The sequence below is a fragment of the Apodemus sylvaticus genome, chromosome 13 (assembly GCF_947179515.1).
Source record: "Apodemus sylvaticus chromosome 13, mApoSyl1.1, whole genome shotgun sequence".
Taxonomy (NCBI): domain Eukaryota; kingdom Metazoa; phylum Chordata; class Mammalia; order Rodentia; family Muridae; genus Apodemus; species Apodemus sylvaticus.
The window spans coordinates 29,890,025-29,908,075 of record NC_067484.1 but is presented as its reverse complement, the minus strand read 5'-3'; the positions used below and the strand labels follow the sequence as shown (position 1 = coordinate 29,908,075).

The following is an 18,051-nucleotide window of genomic DNA, read 5'->3' as shown; positions in this document are numbered from 1 at the left end:
AGACTTGCCTGGGACAGACTGGTCTGTGGCCACATGTGTGCTGACTGCCTCAGGTCTGCTCCGTATCAGGCACTGCAGTCCCTAGGCAGGCAGGCAGGCAGGCAGGCAGGCAGGCAGGCAGGCAGGCAGGCAGGCCTGGGCTGTATAAGAAAACTAGCCAAAAAAGCCAGAGGGAGCATGCCAGTGAGCAACAGTCCTCCATGGTTTCTGCCTCATGTCACTGCCCTGACCTTCTTCAACACTAGACTGTAGCCTATGAGATGAAACAATCCAGCTCCTCTCCAAGTTGCATTTGGTCATCGTGTTTATCACAGCAACAAAAAGCAAACTGCATAGCCAGCTACCATGTCCCATGCCACATGCTGTGTTTGATGTGTCACAGATACAGCATGATACCATGAATTCTCCAATGTACTCCAAATGCTTCCCAAGCTGGTTTGTTTTGCTACCACAAGGAGAGTTTAACCATTCGTCTACCAGGTTCTGAAGCCCACATTCATTCACTTGTGAGGCCTGGGAAGTGGGATAGAGGGTGGCAAGGAGGGCAGAGGTGGTGTGCACTCAGGTCCCAAGAGGTGAGTCCTCGTGTCCCAAGATGAATGTGAGTAAGAAATGCAACTTAACTTGATGAAGAATGGTTTATTCCTTTATTTTACTGAAAAGATATCCTCTTAAGAGTCCAAAGAATAATGTTTCATTTCTATAAAATAACTATTATGTATCCATGTTCAGTAGTCACATTTTAAAGTTCTTCACTTGCAGTAAAGAGCTGTTAACATCTCTTAATAAATTAGACATTACTATAATTGTTGAAAAAAATCTGTTCTATTTTAACAATTTCTAAGAAAGAATAAAAGAGAGTTGGGTAAGATGAGTGTATGCCTATAATCATTCCTACCACTTGGTAGGCAGAGACAGGAAAATCAGGAATCCATGGCCATTCTCCACTACGAAGAAGGTTCAAGGCCAACCTGGGCTCCATAAAATACTGTTTCTGTATAAGAGTCAAAAGAAGGTGCAGTGGCACACACGAAGGTTCCAGCATGGCAGAGGCAGAGAGGCAGAGAGGCAGAGAGGCAGAGAGGCAGAGAGGCAGAGAGGCAGAGAGGCAGAGAGGCAGAGAGGCAGAGAGGCAGAGAGGCAGAGAGGCAGAGAGGCAGAGGCAGGAGGAGCTCTGTGAGTTTGAGGGCAGCCTGGTCTACATAGTGAGCTCCAAACTGAGTTAGCCAAAGCTACATAATGAGACCCTGTCTCAGAACAAACAACAAAAGAATATCAAGGGGAGAAAGGTTATGAAGAGTCAAAGGACTAGAAGGTGGTCAGTGGCAGCTGGACTGCTCCTCATGTTTCTTAGCAGAAGGTTCCTGTGTTACTTTTTCTTTGCTGTGACAAATTACTGAGAAAAACAAAGGATTAACCCTGAGGCCGGCTTCCTAGGGTTCAGTCCCTGCTCACTCTGGGTGTTTGGGTGGTGAGGGGCTCAACAGCATGAGGAAAGATGTAGTAGAGGACTGTGGCAGTGTCATGGTTGGACAGGTGGCAAAGAGAGGACCCACAGGGGCATATCCTTCAAAAGCACCCCACAAAGGCCTATTTCCTGCAACAAGGCCAATCCAACTATGATCTCATCAGGGGACTGAAACCACAGTCATCATAGCACCTTTGTGATTCAATCACCTCTAAATAGCACCACAGGTGGTGACGAGGCCTTTAACAAGAGCCTTTGAGCGGTTATGTCATATCCAAATTTAACGGTTCCCCACTCAAACTCAAAATTATTTCCTTAACTTTTTTTTTTCTGGAGATGGGGATCAAACCCATCACTGTAAGACAGTAATTCAGTATCAAATTGCATAAGATATTTATCACAAGCAAACCAACAAAACCCACACTTATAAAGTCTATTATAAACCTAGATCCTCTGGAGACGAGCGGCCTTCTTCACTGCTCAGCCGTCTCTCTAGCCTCTTTATTTAAGAGGAACACATGTCTAAATTTGTGTGTGAGAGTTATGTGGTTCTAGAATCAGCAGCAAAGAGCCCAGATTGAGTCAAAAGTCTACCTACGTGTGTATTTATACTGAACCTATGTGTATTCTTTCTTTCCAGTATAATCAAGAGGCACGAATACAACAAGAAGTGCTTGATTTGTTATGCATTCAGAGATCTTTATCATTAAAATGAAAACAAATTACAAGATCCTAGAACCCCTATCAATTGGATTGTATTATTGCAACTGAGTTTCATGTTTCTACATTTAACAATAACAAAGCAATCATAGTTTGGTGAGATGGCTCACCAGGTAAAGGTGATCCTGGAACTCTTGCAAAGGTGAAGGGAGATGATTAACTTTACAAAGTAGTCGTCTGACCATGCCATGCGCGCGTGCGTGCACACACACACACACCCACCCACCCACCCACACAGCACACCAATGCTCATACGTGCACTCACACACCAATAATTAAAAGTTTTAAAAAGAGAAAAAACCAGTCATGTTTCCTCAGTAAATTCTTTGTTTCTCTTTCAACAAAGCCAAGCAGTCATTGTTAACTGAATTAGGAATTACTAATGCCACTAAACCACAGACTCATGTCTGTCTCTAAACAATGTATTTTATGATATTTCAAATTTTCAAAACTTGTTAAACATTTTAGTAATTTCTCCCTGTCATTTGGTTGAAAAGAACAGTGACAATATTTACAAAAATGAGAAATGTACAGGCAATGCTGATTAACATCGGAAACCAAAAGCAGATAGTGAGGTTATAATATTCTCAGACAAAAGTGCTAAGACCAGAACTGGTTAAGGGTGGCTTTCCTCCAGTCTATAAAATGTCTTAAGTATACTTTTACTAATATATTTTTTCACAGGCCTAGTGGCTCAAATTTTAAAAATAGGCAAAATGAATTCATTCTAATTGTTATGTGCCTAAGAACCTTTTTTTAAAAAGTAAGTCATTTATGGTACTGCTTAGTGTGAATTCTCAGACTTCCATTCATCCATCTTCTAACCCTCCAGCGTGAGAGCCGCCTGGTACTCACCATGAGCCTGGCGCTGGGCTGACTGCCCAACCATGGCCCCATGTGTTCTCTCCTCCTCTGTTCTTTGGGCAGCCCCTCCCCAAGTCTGTAGCCTCTGTCAGAACTCTTATTTAATACTCTATTCTTCACATTTTACATCACTGTTTATTAGTGGTTTTCACAGAATTAGGTCAGTTTTGGTCTGCCAACCTACAAATATGTTTACATTTTTCTTTATTTTGACTACCCTGTAGTAATTTTATGCATTAATGGGGTTTGGCATGATGAGTTTCACACAGGCACATGACCACAGTGACCAAGTCCAATGTGCCTAATGATACTAACCTCCAGTTTATAGTCAGATCAGCTTTGTTTTCCTTCTCCATGAGGGAAAACATGGTATTTCTTTTTATATCCAGCTTATTTCACTTAGGACACTAGCCTTTCATGTCTAGTCAAAAATAGTCCTTAGCATCTAGAATATCTAAAATGAGTAAAATTTGTGAAAAGTTGATGTAGGTGGCTTGTAATTGCAGTTCCAAGGCATTTATTACTTTCTGCTGGCGACACACACAATCTCCCCTACTCCATTCTCTTTCCCTCAAAAAAATCTTTAAGAAGGAACAACAAAAAGGAGGAGAGGGAAGAAGAGGAAGAGGAAGAGGAGGAGGAGACAGAGGAAGAAGAGAAGGACTTGTGCCATCCCTCTGGAGCCCTGAAGATTGCTTCTCCTGAGAAGCAGAGAGGCACCAGGTACACAGCACAACTAAAAAGCACTGTTTTCATGGTGTTTCTCTACATTCTGTCTCTGGAAAAGAAAATGAAAAACTAAGATATACATTAAAAACAAATAAAACCCTAAAAAAACAAAACCAACCAAAGAAAAACCTAGTCAAGATTCTATCTAAATAACTCAAAGCAGGGTATCACAAGGTTAGTTTGTCAAATCCTTCATAGTTTTTATCTCTCTACATTTAGCCTTCATGTAGGCAGCAAAATTGAACTATAAAGAAAACTTCCATCTTATTATTGTATACAGATCCTATGGGAAGGCCAAAATCAAAGCTCATGGAACAATGAGCTGTGACAGGCACTGAGCTGTGACAGGCACAGTGCAGTCTTCGGTACAGAGCCACTTGCTGATGCCATCTACTCCACAGACAGGAAATGCAGAAGCCAGCTGACGGCATCATGCCTAGGCAGGCTGAGGTGACAAGAAGATAATGAACACCTAACATAACCTACAAATGGCCAAGAGCTGTGACTCAGCAAAGGCCACACAGCCAGGCTGTACAGTCTGGGAACTACTGTCAAATGCTGAGTCACCTGAGATGATGACTCACAGAGAGACAAACACTCAGTGAGCTACGGCTTTACCTTCATGACGTCTTGATAGGACCGAATGGCTGAGATGCTTCTCTTCTCTCCGTCTTCATCTTCTGGGCCTTCATCTGCAGCCTCGTACCCTTCATCATTGCTACCGTCAGCCTCCACAGTATTGGCCATTTGGTCGATGAGCTGCTCTAGAGGAGGGCTCAGCTCCCTTTCTTCGTTTTCCTTCAAGCCATAGTCCAATGCTTTATAAATAATAATTCCCAGGGACTCAATAACCTAGAAGCATTAAAAACAAGGTGGTAAGTGGAAGTGACTGCAGAGTTTAAGGGTTACCTGTAAGAAATAAAATGATCACTATTCCAGACATAACTAATAATTGAGAAGAAATTTAAAACAAGGTGGTAAGTGGAAGTGACTGCAGAGTTTAAGGGTTACCTGTAAGAAATAAAATGATCACTATTCCAGACATAACTAATAATTGAGAAGAAATTTAAAAAGTTTTACAAACATATATATTAAAAAATTTGAAATGGCAATTTTAGTGTGATCTTGTTATAACCTACCCACAAGCCCTTTTCATACTTTCTTAAGATTTACACTAGATGCTAAGATCAGCCTTTCCCAAGAATACAAAAAAAGTAACCTAGCTGACTTTCTATATTGCAAAACAAAATAAAACAAAAACAAAAAATCAAACCAAACCAAACCAAACCAAACCAAACCAAACCAAACCAAAACTTTATGGCAATGTTTAAAAACTTCATAAATACCCCAAAGTATCTGAAACTGAAAATTCAGTTCTAAGCCCAAATGACAACAAATCATTTCACACCAGAATACAGACTGTTGACTGCAATCCACTAATTGGAAAAACATCTCTCAAATGATACAAATTAATGGTAGATTTTTTTCCCTTTAAATCCAGAGCTTGTGATGAAGGACATAGATGATCCTCTCTAACGCCCACCTCTATCAGCAACACTTTCTGGCAATCACACCAGACGTGTCAGCAAGGGAGAACTCAGACTCCTTCTCAGCATCACCTTTCTCACTGCTCAGCTATTTTACTGTATAACACCAATAGCACTATTCATTTCATCTCAGATGTTTAATCCCTTAAAAAACAAATAGTCAATGGCAGCAAAGATTTATCAGTAAAAACTGACTTTTATCACTAGCCATCTGGCTCAAGAAAAATTATTTTAGTTCATTTTTCTATAAAATGGGTACTAGTGATAATATTTTCATTCCCCGAGTTCTTGAAGATGCTAAATGCACTCACTGATTATGTATGAAAGCCAGCTAGTACGTGAGTTACAAGAGGTTCTAATAACTATTGTCTATCTTCCCTTCCTTCCCTACACTGTTTTTAATGTTTATCCAGTTACCAACCTTGAAATTGCACAAAGAAATTTCATTTCCCCTCTTCCTGTAAGCCGCCAGGGTGACCTGTGAAGATGGTTCACTACTCTCTTGACCCAGAAACCCCCCAAAAATCATGCAAATCAAGAAGTTCAAACCTTCATGTTCACTTTAAGAACACCTGGGAAACTGGTGGTATAATGGTAGAGTCGGTACGTGCACCCAGGCCAAACAGTGGGGTTGGACACAGGGGCGGTGGCCAAAAAAGAGTGCTGAATTTTTGCTGCACATGCTTAAAAATGCAGAGAGTAATGCTGAACTGGATGTAGATTCTCTAGTCACAGAACACATCCAGGTGAACAAGGCACCTAAGATGCGATGATGAACCTACAGAGCCCATGGCCAGATTAGCCCATACATGAGCTCCCCCTGCCACACTGAGATGATCCTCTCTGAGAAGGAACAGATCGTTCCAAAGCCAGAAGAGGAGGTTGCACAGAAGAAAAGATATCCCAGAAGAAACTGAAGAACAAAACCTCATAACACAGGAATAAATTCAGCATAAAATAAATGTTGAAGTAAAAAAAGAAAAGAAACTTCATTTCCTTTATTCTATTTTTAGTCAATGATGTGATTTTAAAAAATAATCTATACAGTATTTTGTTTTCTTTTTTTGAGACAGGGTTTCTCTGTATAGCCATGGCTGGCCTGGAACGCAGAGATCTGCCTGCATCTGCCTCCCAAGTGCTGGATTAACGGCATGCACCACCACCGCCTGGCCCAGTATTATTTTTTTTAACTCAAGAGTTTCAAGGTGAGGTAAACACAATAGCATCAATGGCATCACTTACAAATCTTGTAAAAGCATTCAAACAGTCACTTAACAAACTCTACAAAATCTAAAAGTTATGTTATCAGAGGGACTAATACAAGTATTTAAAATGAATATTACTTAAAATTCTTAACTTCTAATTTTGAAGCAATGAAACTATGTTTTAAAAATGTATATCTGGTAAGATGGGAGATTAGATGCTGTCTCTGTATGACCTGATGAGGGAGAAGAGTCAAGATAAGACAGAGAAGATTACTCCAAGGGGAGAGAAGCTAAGCATCAGAAATGCACAACAGGAGGATCAGGACAGCTGGACATGTGGAGAAAGTAGGTACTGGTGTGGGGAAGGAGCTGGGAGGGGAGCTCTGAGAAGCCCTCTGTGCCTTAAGGAGCTGGGGCAACTGCCGTTTAGTGCAGGGCCTGTCCACGCACACCAACTGCTTGTCTAGAATGCATGGCACCCAACACAGGGGCTCAGAGCCTCGGGAGCCAGAAGACGACAGATGGGTCCTAGAAGGGCCAGCAATCAGTAGTGACAGGCGCTGGCTTCAGGGGCACGCATGGAACGAGCCAGTCTAAGGCTGTGTCTTGAACCACCATCCTCCCGGAGTGACTCACCTAAAGGAAAAAGCGTGTGCTAACCATACCCAAGGCAAGTGACAACCTGGGAACACAAGCCTCAGAAGGAAGCCAAGGTGAACAAGACTCCACGAGGCCAAAACACAGCCTCAGCAGAAACAGCAGAAGCCGAAAAGACCCAGAGGCAAAAGAAGCCCAAGCCACTCACTGTCCCCATTTCCCCAGTGCCTTGGACACTAGATGTATCTGGAAAAGTGTGGACTCAGCAAGCTGTAGGGAGCAGTAACTGGTAGAGGGTGCAAGAGACTAAAGTAGTCATCCCGGCTCTGAAATGAGGAAACGACTAACTAGATCTGACTGACAAGTTCTTCTTAGCAGGAAGAATACTCTGACCCAGGTTGCTTGGCAAACACCAAGCAGCATAAATGCAAAACCAAACAAGCATAGGAACAAACAAAAACTGAATTTAGAGATGTATTTTCAAATAACAGAAAAATCAAAGAAAGAGAAATCATTCTGAAAGAAGTTATGGGGTGGGGGGAACAGGCATCTAATAAGTAAGTTAAGGAGGGGAGGGGGCATCAGAAATGTGGAGGACTCCAGGGAAGATGCTGTGTCTACAGACTGACTGACTGACTGGCCAGAATTGCAGTACTGTGGGAAGGAAGACTGACATGTCAGACAGGTCCAGAGGCTAGTTATCTTATCCTGGGCTAACATTTGACCCTGGGATAGCCATCTTGTCCACACCTCTGTGTATGAATAATAGATAAAAAAAACCTTTGGGAATCTATGAACTTAGCAGACCCACTGGCTTTCACCAACCTAAAAGCTAAGAATGTCATCAGAGGGCCTTTGAGGCCTATAGAAAAGATTCCCTCATTTTGCTGTACCTGCCTCTCTGATGCACCCACCACTGTTCTATAGAACTATAAAACATCATGAAATTTCGCCTGGCTCCTGTGCCATGGTCATTCAAAATGGCTCCAGAATAAGTTATCTTTTATTCTCTTTAAGGTGAACATTGTGGGTTGTGTGTTTGCTTTTGTTTGTTTGTTTGTTTGTTTGGTTGGTTGGTTTTGTATCAACAGAAAGCATTCAACTAGTAAGAGATTGAAGCAGAATATTCAGTATTTAGAGAAAAAATAAAAATCACCAACCTAGACATTGTACTCTACAAGGTTATCCTTCAGAAGTGAATTTATTATTGCTTAATAAATGTCCTAGGTACCATCACTAGCCTGGATAATGGGGGATACTTCTTTAGAAAGATAGAAAATAAGCTAGAAACTCAGATCTCTATAAAAAAGAAAACCACTGAAGAAAGAATAAATTAAGGTCAAGTTCAAACATCTGACTACTAACACATGATATTTTAAAATAATAATAGCGCCACTAATTATGTGTGCTTATATGTACCTCCTGTGTTGTATGTATATACATGTGTACGCGTGAGTATGTGCACATATGTATGTATGCATGGAATGTAAGCTAGAAATAATACAATAATACAGATAAGAGGAAGAACTGGGATTCTCTTGGTAGGAGAGGTCATCTGCATGACCTACAAAGTGATGGGCAGTGTCACGAGAAGCTGTGCTTGAATTAGTTGTAAATGCACACTGCAGACTTTAGGGCAGCCACTAAAGAAAACAAGAAAAGTTTAGTGTACACAAATAACTGGTGTGTTAAGAAAGGCGAGAAAAATATCATATAAAATGTTCCTTTAAAAATCACAAAAGGTTCCCTCAACAGAGGAATGGATACAGAAAACGTGGTACATTTACACAATGGAATACTACTCACCTATTAAAAACAATGAATTAATGAAATTCTTAGACAAATGGATGGAATTAGAAAACATCATCCTGGGTGAGGTAACCCAACCACAAAAGAACACATATGGTATGCACTCAGTGAATATTAGCCCAGAAGCTTGGAATATCCGAGACACAATTCACACCAAATGATGATGCCCAAGAAGAAGGAAAAACAAAGTATGGATACTCTGGTCCTTCTTAAAAGGGGGAACAAATTATCCACAGAAGGAGATACAGAAACAAAGTGGGGAGCAGCTTCTGAGGGAAAGACCATCCAGAGACTACCCCACCTAGGGATCCATCCTATATATAGTTACAAAACCCAGACACTATTATTGATGTCCACAGCCGGGTGGTGGTGGCGCATGCCTGTAATCCCAGCACTCTGGGAGGCAGAGGCAGGCGAATTTCTGAGTTCGAGGACAGCCTGGTCTACAGACTGAGTTCCAGGACAGCCAGGGATACACAGAGAAACCCTGTCTCAAAAAAAAAAAAAGTGCTTAAATATTATTGATGTCCACAAGTGCTTGCTGACCGAGCTGGATATAGCTGTCACCTGGGAGGTTCTGCTAGTGCATGACAAATACAGAGGGGGACACTCTCAGCTGTACAGAGCCATATTGAGACAGTCTTACACTTGGTCAGAGTTTGACTTTGGTCAAGGTTAACTTCTCCCAGAAAGCCAGGATCCTTCTCCACCTAGGGTGGAGCGCTCGTAGTAAAGGTTAAGTTCATTGTTCCTCCAGGTATAGGGATTCCTGAATTAAACAAGTGACCCACCCAGCTGCCGGAGCAGTCAAGACGAAGACCTCCAAGAGAAGCTAGACAACTTCCACCGGAACTCAGCCTAGAGTCTGGGGGGAAGGGTTTGCCCAAACTGTTAAAAGGTCTGGCGCCATTAAAGTTTACGGCTTTGATCAGTGAACATTGACTTAGCCGCGCTTTCTTTTCGCCCCTCTTCCCTATAACCCCAAGATTCTCTCAACAGGTAACCCGGTTTACAAGTGGCTGCTGGCAGCTACGTAATTGGCACCCAACGTGGGGCGACCTGGTACGAGAGAATTTCCTGAGGTAGCCCTATCCAGCGAAGCTTCGCAGAAAAGGTGGTAAGAAGTAGTATCCGCATGGTAAGCAACATAGAGGTCAAAACTACCGCTAGTGAATTCGTGTCTATTGTTGTGAGTGCAGGAAGGGATACGGTTTTTCAAGCAAACTGTGCGGACCCGGCACAGGGACTGCTTGGGTTGATAAGATAGGGAAATATGGGGAAGGAATTTGGTAGGCATTTGCCCAAAGCTCGTAAGAGCTGATTTCGGCGAATAGAAAGGGGTTTTTAAAAACAGGCATATGTCCACAGCTTCTAAGAGCTGTTTAAAGAGGAAAATGGATGCAATTGCTTAACAAGCACGCTTAACTTTCTGTGTATCTTTCCGTGTTTGTCCCGGTGCACCGACTGTTTGTCTATGTGTATGTTTATGTCCTCTCTGTGTCTTTGTGTGAATGACTGTTTCATGTTAAAAAGAAAAATTGGTAAGGATTTCTTCTGCTGGCAACCTCTTGAGCCAGCCACAGTTTGTGTGGAGATTGATTTAAAGGCGCGCCGTGGCAGCGTAGCTCACTCACCCAAGAGGCAAGCATGGCTGGGGAAAAAGCCGCTTTTAATAGCCCAGAAGCCTCAAGATTTGAGAAGACTTTGGTTTGGCTTGTGAAATTCATGTAGTCGCTTTATACTTGTTTCTAATTGGTTTTAATGGTATAAGGCTTTACATTTCTTGACTAAAGAGTTATAAATTAATTGGTTATTATGTAAAAGGTATAGTGTTATTAAGAAAAGGTTAGTTTAAAACTGGTGATTCAGTGTTAGAGCTATCTTAACTAACTACACGTGGCCTAACGCCACTCATGCTTTGTTCTTGTTTATAATTGGATTTAAAGGTATATTTTGCATGTCTTGACTATAGAGTATTGGCTTAAGTCACTGCACATGATTTAAAAGGTATAATGTTATTAACAAAAGTTAGGTTAAAGCTGGTAGTTTAGGGTAGTCGCCATTTTTAAACAACACGTGACATGATGGTTAAAACTGGTAGTTTAGGGTAGTCGCCATTTTGAACAACACGTGGCATGACGCAAGCCAGGAAATATAGGCCTTTGGGACGCTCCTAAATTGGCATGGTGTTTCATGTGAATCTTGGCCTGGAGATTGGACTTAATAAAGATTAAGATTTAAAATATTGTCTCTTTAATAAGTTACACTGTTATACACTTGAACATAAGAACTGGCAGACAAACCTTGTGCTGTAAATATGTGTTTGCCATTGATTTTAAAGAAAATAGATTGTTTAAAATTGAGATTTGCTTCCAAAATTACAATTGTGCTCTAATATTGCAAGAAAACATTGAGTTACAATAAAAATCAGTGTGTCATTGGCTACAGTTTTCAGTTTACAGGCTCATAATTCTTAACATTTTGTAATTATGATAATTTTGAGAGTGATGCAGCTATGGGTTTTAGAGGCCCATTGCCACTTTTCCACAAGTTTATAGGCTACAATGGTAGGAACAAAATTTAACCCTCCAAGATTAAAAAAGATATCTCTGTGGAAATGTATTTGATATCAAGTAGGTTCCTTTGACCATGGAATTACAGGTTTCTTTTGTTTAATCCTGAAAACGTTCTAGCAGGTTTGGGTCTGGTCTTAGTTAAAAGGCTCAGGTCTAGTCCTTGCCAAGGACTAAAGGTGGATCCTAGGGCAGATAAAAAAAAAATGTGTTTTGTCTCTGTTTCAATACTAGAAGCTAAGATCTTAAAATTTTCAGTGTATAATGTTCATAGAATGTTTGTTACAGGCCCTTGCTCCTATGGACTTTTAGAATTTTTAGGTAAATGGCTTTCAAAGGTTGTTAGGATATATTAATTGGCTTTATCTTATATTTACCTCATTTTAAGCTTGCCACAGAAGGTCTTAAACCTCTGTTTTCAAGGTAGGAAACGTTTGTTCCTTGCTTCAAGCAACAATCAAATTTATTATTAATGGTTGGTCTATTACATGACAAGCATTTTTAGGCAAAATTAATAATTGTTATCCAAAAGATAATTTGTACTATCAGATCACATGTTTATTCCTTTAAGTTTCTCCCTGCTTCAACACAGATACCTGAATTGGGTGCTATAACAGCTATTTTTAAGATGTTAAAAGTCAAGCTTTTAATAATAGTAGATATATATATAGCTCATGGTTTATAATTGCTTAAAATTGGTCCATTTTTAATACTGCTAATTCTTAATTTCTACAGTTTATACAAATGTGATTCAAAATTAAGAACAAAAGATATGTTCTCTAAATGACTGTCCTTTAGGTATTTGAAATAATTTTATATTTTGTGCACATCAAATTATAAAGATTTGTTCTTGATGTCCTCAATTTCTACCTCTACCACGTAATGGTGTTAATCCTAGAGGACTTAGTTATTACAGATAAATGATATTCATATTTCTAAATTAGAAGATTAAAAAATATGTACATGTGACTAATGATTCATTTTTAGGCTGTCTAGTTACAACTGCTCTAACAGAAAAAGCAACTAAAAATGCTATGTTTATTTTATATAATTACATAGTTATTGCCTATGTTATGGGTTATACTTTGTGTTCCAACTTAAATTAATAAAACAATATCTTCTTGGAAGAAAGAAGAGAGGGGAAAATGTGTCCCTGTGCATATAATTTAAATTATGCTTACATGTTTTTAAGAAAATTTTAAAATTTAGATGCCAAGAAACTCCTTGCTAAATGTATATGACATCTTGTAATTAGACATATTGATGTCTAGGTGAAATGAAAGAATTCACTTATTAACATATGCCATGATCCTGATTTAATATTGGGGGAGAAGGCATGTCCTCTGTTTTTTCCACAGAATGCTACAGAAGATATGCTGAGTGTGCTTGCTGAATGCCCAGACCATGGTAACATAAGACCTATATTGGGTATATGTTCTTGACTTACCTCAATTGTTAAATGTCCCAGGTTAGATAAATTGCCTAGCTTCAAGCTTTTAGACTTTGTGGGACAGAACATAGAGACTGTTAAGCTAGCTTAGGAAAAATTAATCTAAAGAAGAGTTAAAATGACTCTTCTCCTTATTGTGTTCAGCTGACTCAACCATAGACTGGTCTAGAAATAATTCCAATTCAAGATTCCAATTTTGAAGATGGCTAACAATCTTCAGCCAGCTGTGTTAATTTAACATATAGTCTCCACTTTTCCTGAGAAGTAACAGCTTATTTCTTGATACACAAGGCTACCTCTCCCACCTCAGAGGCCAAGCTTTGGGTCCTTAAAGTTGTTAATTTACAACTGAATTGGATACTTCTGGGACAAGTTAATCCTATTCCACCTTTAACTCTTGACCTTGTCTGTTAAGCAGACTGGCTGTCTCCACCCAGGCTCACCTGGATGGAGAGATTACATGTCTGTTAAAGACACTTGCAGACCCCCCTGGCTTCAAAACTTACACAAGTGGATCTCCAAAGAGGGAGCCACATAGAACTCAGATCTATGTGTGTTTGTTTATGAACAAACATGGGTACCAGCGAGACGTACGAGGCAAAGCACTGCATGGGGAGGTGAATTTCTGCTTCTGAGTCCCCAAGAAGTACACCTAATTGCATAGGGGTTAACGTCGAGAGGCTGTCCTTAAAATAATAAGGGAGCCTATTACCCCTCCTCTGAAAAAGACGTTATACAATATTTAAGAGGAATTACGGTCAATGCTTCCCCTCCTGGTTAAGGCCCGCCTTCTTATGAAGGATATTTATCCACTTGTTTTCTACCTCCTCGTGTTCTAATTAATAAAAAAAGGGAGGACATGTACAGAGCCATATTGAGACAGTCTTACACTTGGTCAGAGTTTGACTTTGGTCAAGGTTAACTTCTCCCAGAAAGCCAGGATCCTGCTCCACCTAGGGTGGAGCGCTCGTAGTAAAGGTTAAGTTCATTGTTCCTCCAGGTATAGGAATTCCTGAATTAAACAAGTGACCCACCCAGCTGCCGGAGCAGTCAAGACGAAGACCTCCAAGAGAAGCTAGACAACTTCCACCGGAACTCAGCCTAGAGTCTGGGGGGAAGGGTTTGCCCAAACTGTTAAAAGGTCCAGCGCCATTAAAGTTTACGGCTTTGATCAGTGAACATTGACTTAGCCGCGCTTTCTTTTCGCCCCTCTTCCCTATAACCCCAAGATTCTCTCAACAGGTAACCCGGTTTACATGTGGCTGCTGGCAGCTACACTCAGCCAGCCATTGACGTGAGCACAGGGTCCCCAATAGAGGAGCTAGAGAAATGACCCAAGGAGTTGAAGGGGTTTGCAGCCCCATAGGAGAACAACAATATGAACCTCCAGTACTCCCAGAGCTCCCAGGGACAAAACCATCAACCAAAGAGTACAAATGGAGTTACCCATGGCTCCAGATACATAGGCAGCAGAAGATGGCCTTGTTGGACATGAAAGGGAGGAGAGGACCTTGGTCCTGGAAAGGCTCGATGCAGCAGTATAGGGGAATGCTGGGACAGGGAAGTGGGAGAGGGTTGATTGGGGAACAGGGGTAGGGGAGATGGTTTATGGGATTTTTTTGGGGGGGCGGAAGAACCAGGAAAGGGGACAACATTTGAAATGTAAATAAAGGCTGGGCTGTGGTGGCGCATGCCTGTAATCCCAGTACTCTGGGAGGCAGAGGCAGGCGGATTTCTGAGTTCGAGGACAGCCTGGTCTACAGACTGAGTTCCAGGACAGCCAGGGCTACACAGAGAAACCCTGTCTCCAAAAACCAAATCCAAAACAAAAACAAACAAGAAATGTAAATAAAGAATATATGTAATAAAAGAAAAAAGAAAAAATAACAAAAGGTAGAAAGACCATTAAGTACAAAAGAAAGGAGCAAAAAATAGAGGTTAAAAAAAAAACAGAAAACAAATGTGGTAGAAATTTATACAACTTTATCAGCAATAATTCTGAGCATCAATAGTTTATATGCCTCAAATATGTTGTCTAAGAGAAACCCACTTAAAGGAATGGAGACAAATAAGCCAGGCTTGTGAATCTGTGAAGCTCCTTGAAAGCAGACATTCCTTTACAAATCATCTTCATGTGTTCAAATTGCTTTATAGACAACAGGGAATTAATGAACAAGCCAGTAAGATATAAATTTCCTTCCACTCATGTGTATATAGTTTCCCACTTAGATATGGAACTATGACCATAGGGAGGATTACCTGTCACGTCAACTATTCTCCCAACCGACCACCACACTGGTAGCCCAACCTGACTGACTTGGAAACAACTGGAGGATCTCCTAGCCCCAAAGAAAACAGCATCTGGCCCATTTAAACATTCCAGAACTTTTGTCTAAGTTTGAATCATGACTTAGCCTGAGCCACAGGTAGCTCTAAATGTAAGTCTGCCTCTTACAGGTGCAGGCATAACACTGCTGGATGTCATTAGACTGGCATGTACAACGGTGGCTCTTCCCTCAGATGGGAAAGAGGGGACCTCACCAGCATGTAACTCTTCAGTCTTGAAAACAAGAGGTGATCTCCAGAAAAATTACCAAAAATTTAAGGGTATTTGGACACATTCTGGACATAGCAGTTCCCATAGACAATTACTTAAAACTAAGTTTAGGAGAACACTGCCCAATCACGTGGAAACATTACAAAAGCCTAAGGAGCTGGAGAGCTGTCTCAGTGGTTAAGAGCATATATATACTACTGCTCCTCAGAGAGCCTGAGTTTGGTTCCCAGCATCCACAGAGATGGCTCACAACTACTGTAACTCCAACTCCACGGAGACTTGATCCCTCTGCCTCCACAGGCATGAGCACTTATGTATACACTCCTATCACACAATATTAAAAAGAAAATAATTATTAAAAAATGAGTAAGTGTGTGGACTCCTCATCAGAGATAACATAGATGGCAACAGGCACATAAAAAGAAGCTGTCCACTGTATGAGTTTCAAAGGAATTTCAAGTAGAAATGAGACACTACTGAACCACTTTCCTAGAAAGGCTAGTCCAAAAGCTGATGGCAGCAAGCACTAATAAGATGAGGAATAATGTCACTTTTCTTTTTTCTCCCTTATGAGACAGGGTGTCACTATGATGTTCTACTCTCAAGCCACCGTTCTTCCTCACCCGGAAGTGGCTGAGACTACAAGTGCATGCCAGCTCACCAGTTGTGACCAAGAGTTCACATTAGTGTGTTATTCACTAATGCTGGGAATACAATATGGAATGCTCACCATGCCGTGCCTATGGTGAATCAGGCTAGCCTACAGTGTGGCAGGGCTTGTCCTCCGCTTCTGAAATCCAGCAATCAAAGGCCACTTTGCCTCAACTAATTAACATGCCCAATTAAAATTAAATACCTCATCTTAACACCAGATTAAAATTAAACACCTCATCCTAACATGGGGTTTCCCCCTTTACCTTTATAAACCACCATTTTCCTATGGGCCACATCTGTCTCTTCTTTTTTTCTTCTTCAGTGATTAATTAATAGATTTATTTATTCAAGAATAGAATCATCCTGCCAAACTTAGTAGGAGATGTTAAATTTTCTGTCCAATTTTCCTTCCTGAATAAGTTTTTCTTTTCTGTCCCTGTCTGTTTTGAAAACATAATACCAGAAGATGAGGGGCCCAAATGCTACCACGGCTCCTAAAAGTGAGTTCTTGGGAGTGGGTCTGAAATTAGGGTAAATATTTGCTGATCTTGCGTAGGTCCAACGAATCAATGCAGGATCCTCGATGTGCGATTGGCGTTTGGGGTCGTTGTACTGAAGCAGATACTCCCGTTTAAGCCGGGCCCTTATGCTCAAGTGCTCGACCTGCGCCCTTCGGGTCTCTGGAGACATGTCATACTCGGCAGGGTCGAGGGTACTGGGGAGAGTGACCAGGGGCGCAGGCTTATACTTGGAACCCGACATCTTGGCTCCCCATCTGTCTCTTCTCTATCCTGAGGCAGTCCTTTGTCCTGCTCCTGGACAAACATCCCTGCCCCCTCTCCCTTGTGTCCCCTTCCCCTTCTCCCTTGTCTTCTATCTCCTATCTTTGTCTCTTATTTCCTGCTCTCTGCCCCTCTAAGGCAAATAAATCTCCTTTGTGCTGAGAATTTGGTCTTAAGGTGTCCTAGGCAGATACTTTTCCTTTAACGACTTAGTAATTTCTTATAAAAGTAAACTTTTTTTTTTGGTTTTTTTTTTTTTTTTTTTTTTTGGATTTGATTTTTTTGAGACAGGGTTTCTCTGTGTAGCTCTGGCTGTCCTGGAACTCACTCTGTAGACCAGGTTGGCCTCAAACTCAGAAATCCACCTGCCTCTGCCTCCCAGAGTGCTGGGATTACGGGTGTGCGCCACCACTGCCTGGCAACATTTTCTTACCATATGACCCAGCAATTATATTTAAATAAGCTGGGCATTTATGTGCACATAAAGAATCAAGACATGAAATATATATATGTGTATATATATATATGTATATATGTACATGTTTTTGTTTTTTGTTTTTTTCAAGACAGGGTTTCTCTGAATAGCCCTGGCTGTCCTGAAACTCACTCTGTAGACCAGGCTGGCCTCGAATTCAGACATCTGCCTGCCTCTGAAGACATGAAATATTGATAGCAACTTTATTCATAATTGCCCAAAGAAGTAACCGAATCATCCTTCGGTCAGTAAGCAGGTGAGTAGCGTGTAGCACATCAGGACACTGGCCTCCATCCATAGATAAAAGAGCTGAGTTAAGCTGGGTACGGCTCAGTGAGGCCTGAGCCCTAGCAGTCAAGTTCAAAGAGCTGTAAGCTATACTTGACTCACTCTCACTAGGTAACATTCTGGAAATGGAGATAAACAATGGTTGCCAGGGCTCAGGGGAAGGGAGAAGGTACAGCATAAGAATTTTTAGGTAATGATAGTTCCTTATCAAGTAGTACAGCTATAGGACATAGTAATGAGAGACACACATCATTACATATGTGTCAGAACCTCATAAATGAACACCACAAAGAGTGAACACTAATGTACTATGGACTTTCATCAAAAACAATA

General features: G+C 41.0%; 2 protein-coding genes across 4 annotated transcripts in view; both read right to left on the bottom strand.

The window, feature by feature from the left end:
- Positions 1-18,051, bottom strand: part of Spire1 (spire type actin nucleation factor 1) — a 132,392-nt gene that overhangs the window by 54,582 nt on the left and 59,759 nt on the right. For all 3 annotated transcript variants that reach the window (XM_052156001.1, XM_052156002.1, XM_052156003.1), the window contains one exon: positions 4,400-4,633. In XM_052156001.1, the coding sequence (XP_052011961.1) occupies positions 4,400-4,633 (234 nt within the window). The remainder of the gene's footprint in view (positions 1-4,399; positions 4,634-18,051) is intronic.
- LOC127664148 (NADH dehydrogenase [ubiquinone] 1 beta subcomplex subunit 4-like) lies at positions 16,496-16,939 on the bottom strand. The gene has a single exon (XM_052156010.1). It carries the CDS (start codon positions 16,933-16,935, stop codon positions 16,546-16,548), a length of 390 nt encoding a protein of 129 aa, XP_052011970.1. The 5' UTR covers positions 16,936-16,939; the 3' UTR covers positions 16,496-16,545.

Coding starts and splice junctions, on each gene's coding strand:
- LOC127664148 (XM_052156010.1), bottom strand. CDS start 16,935: ATGTCGGGTTCCAAGTATAAGCCTGCGCCCCTGGTCACTCTCCCCAGT.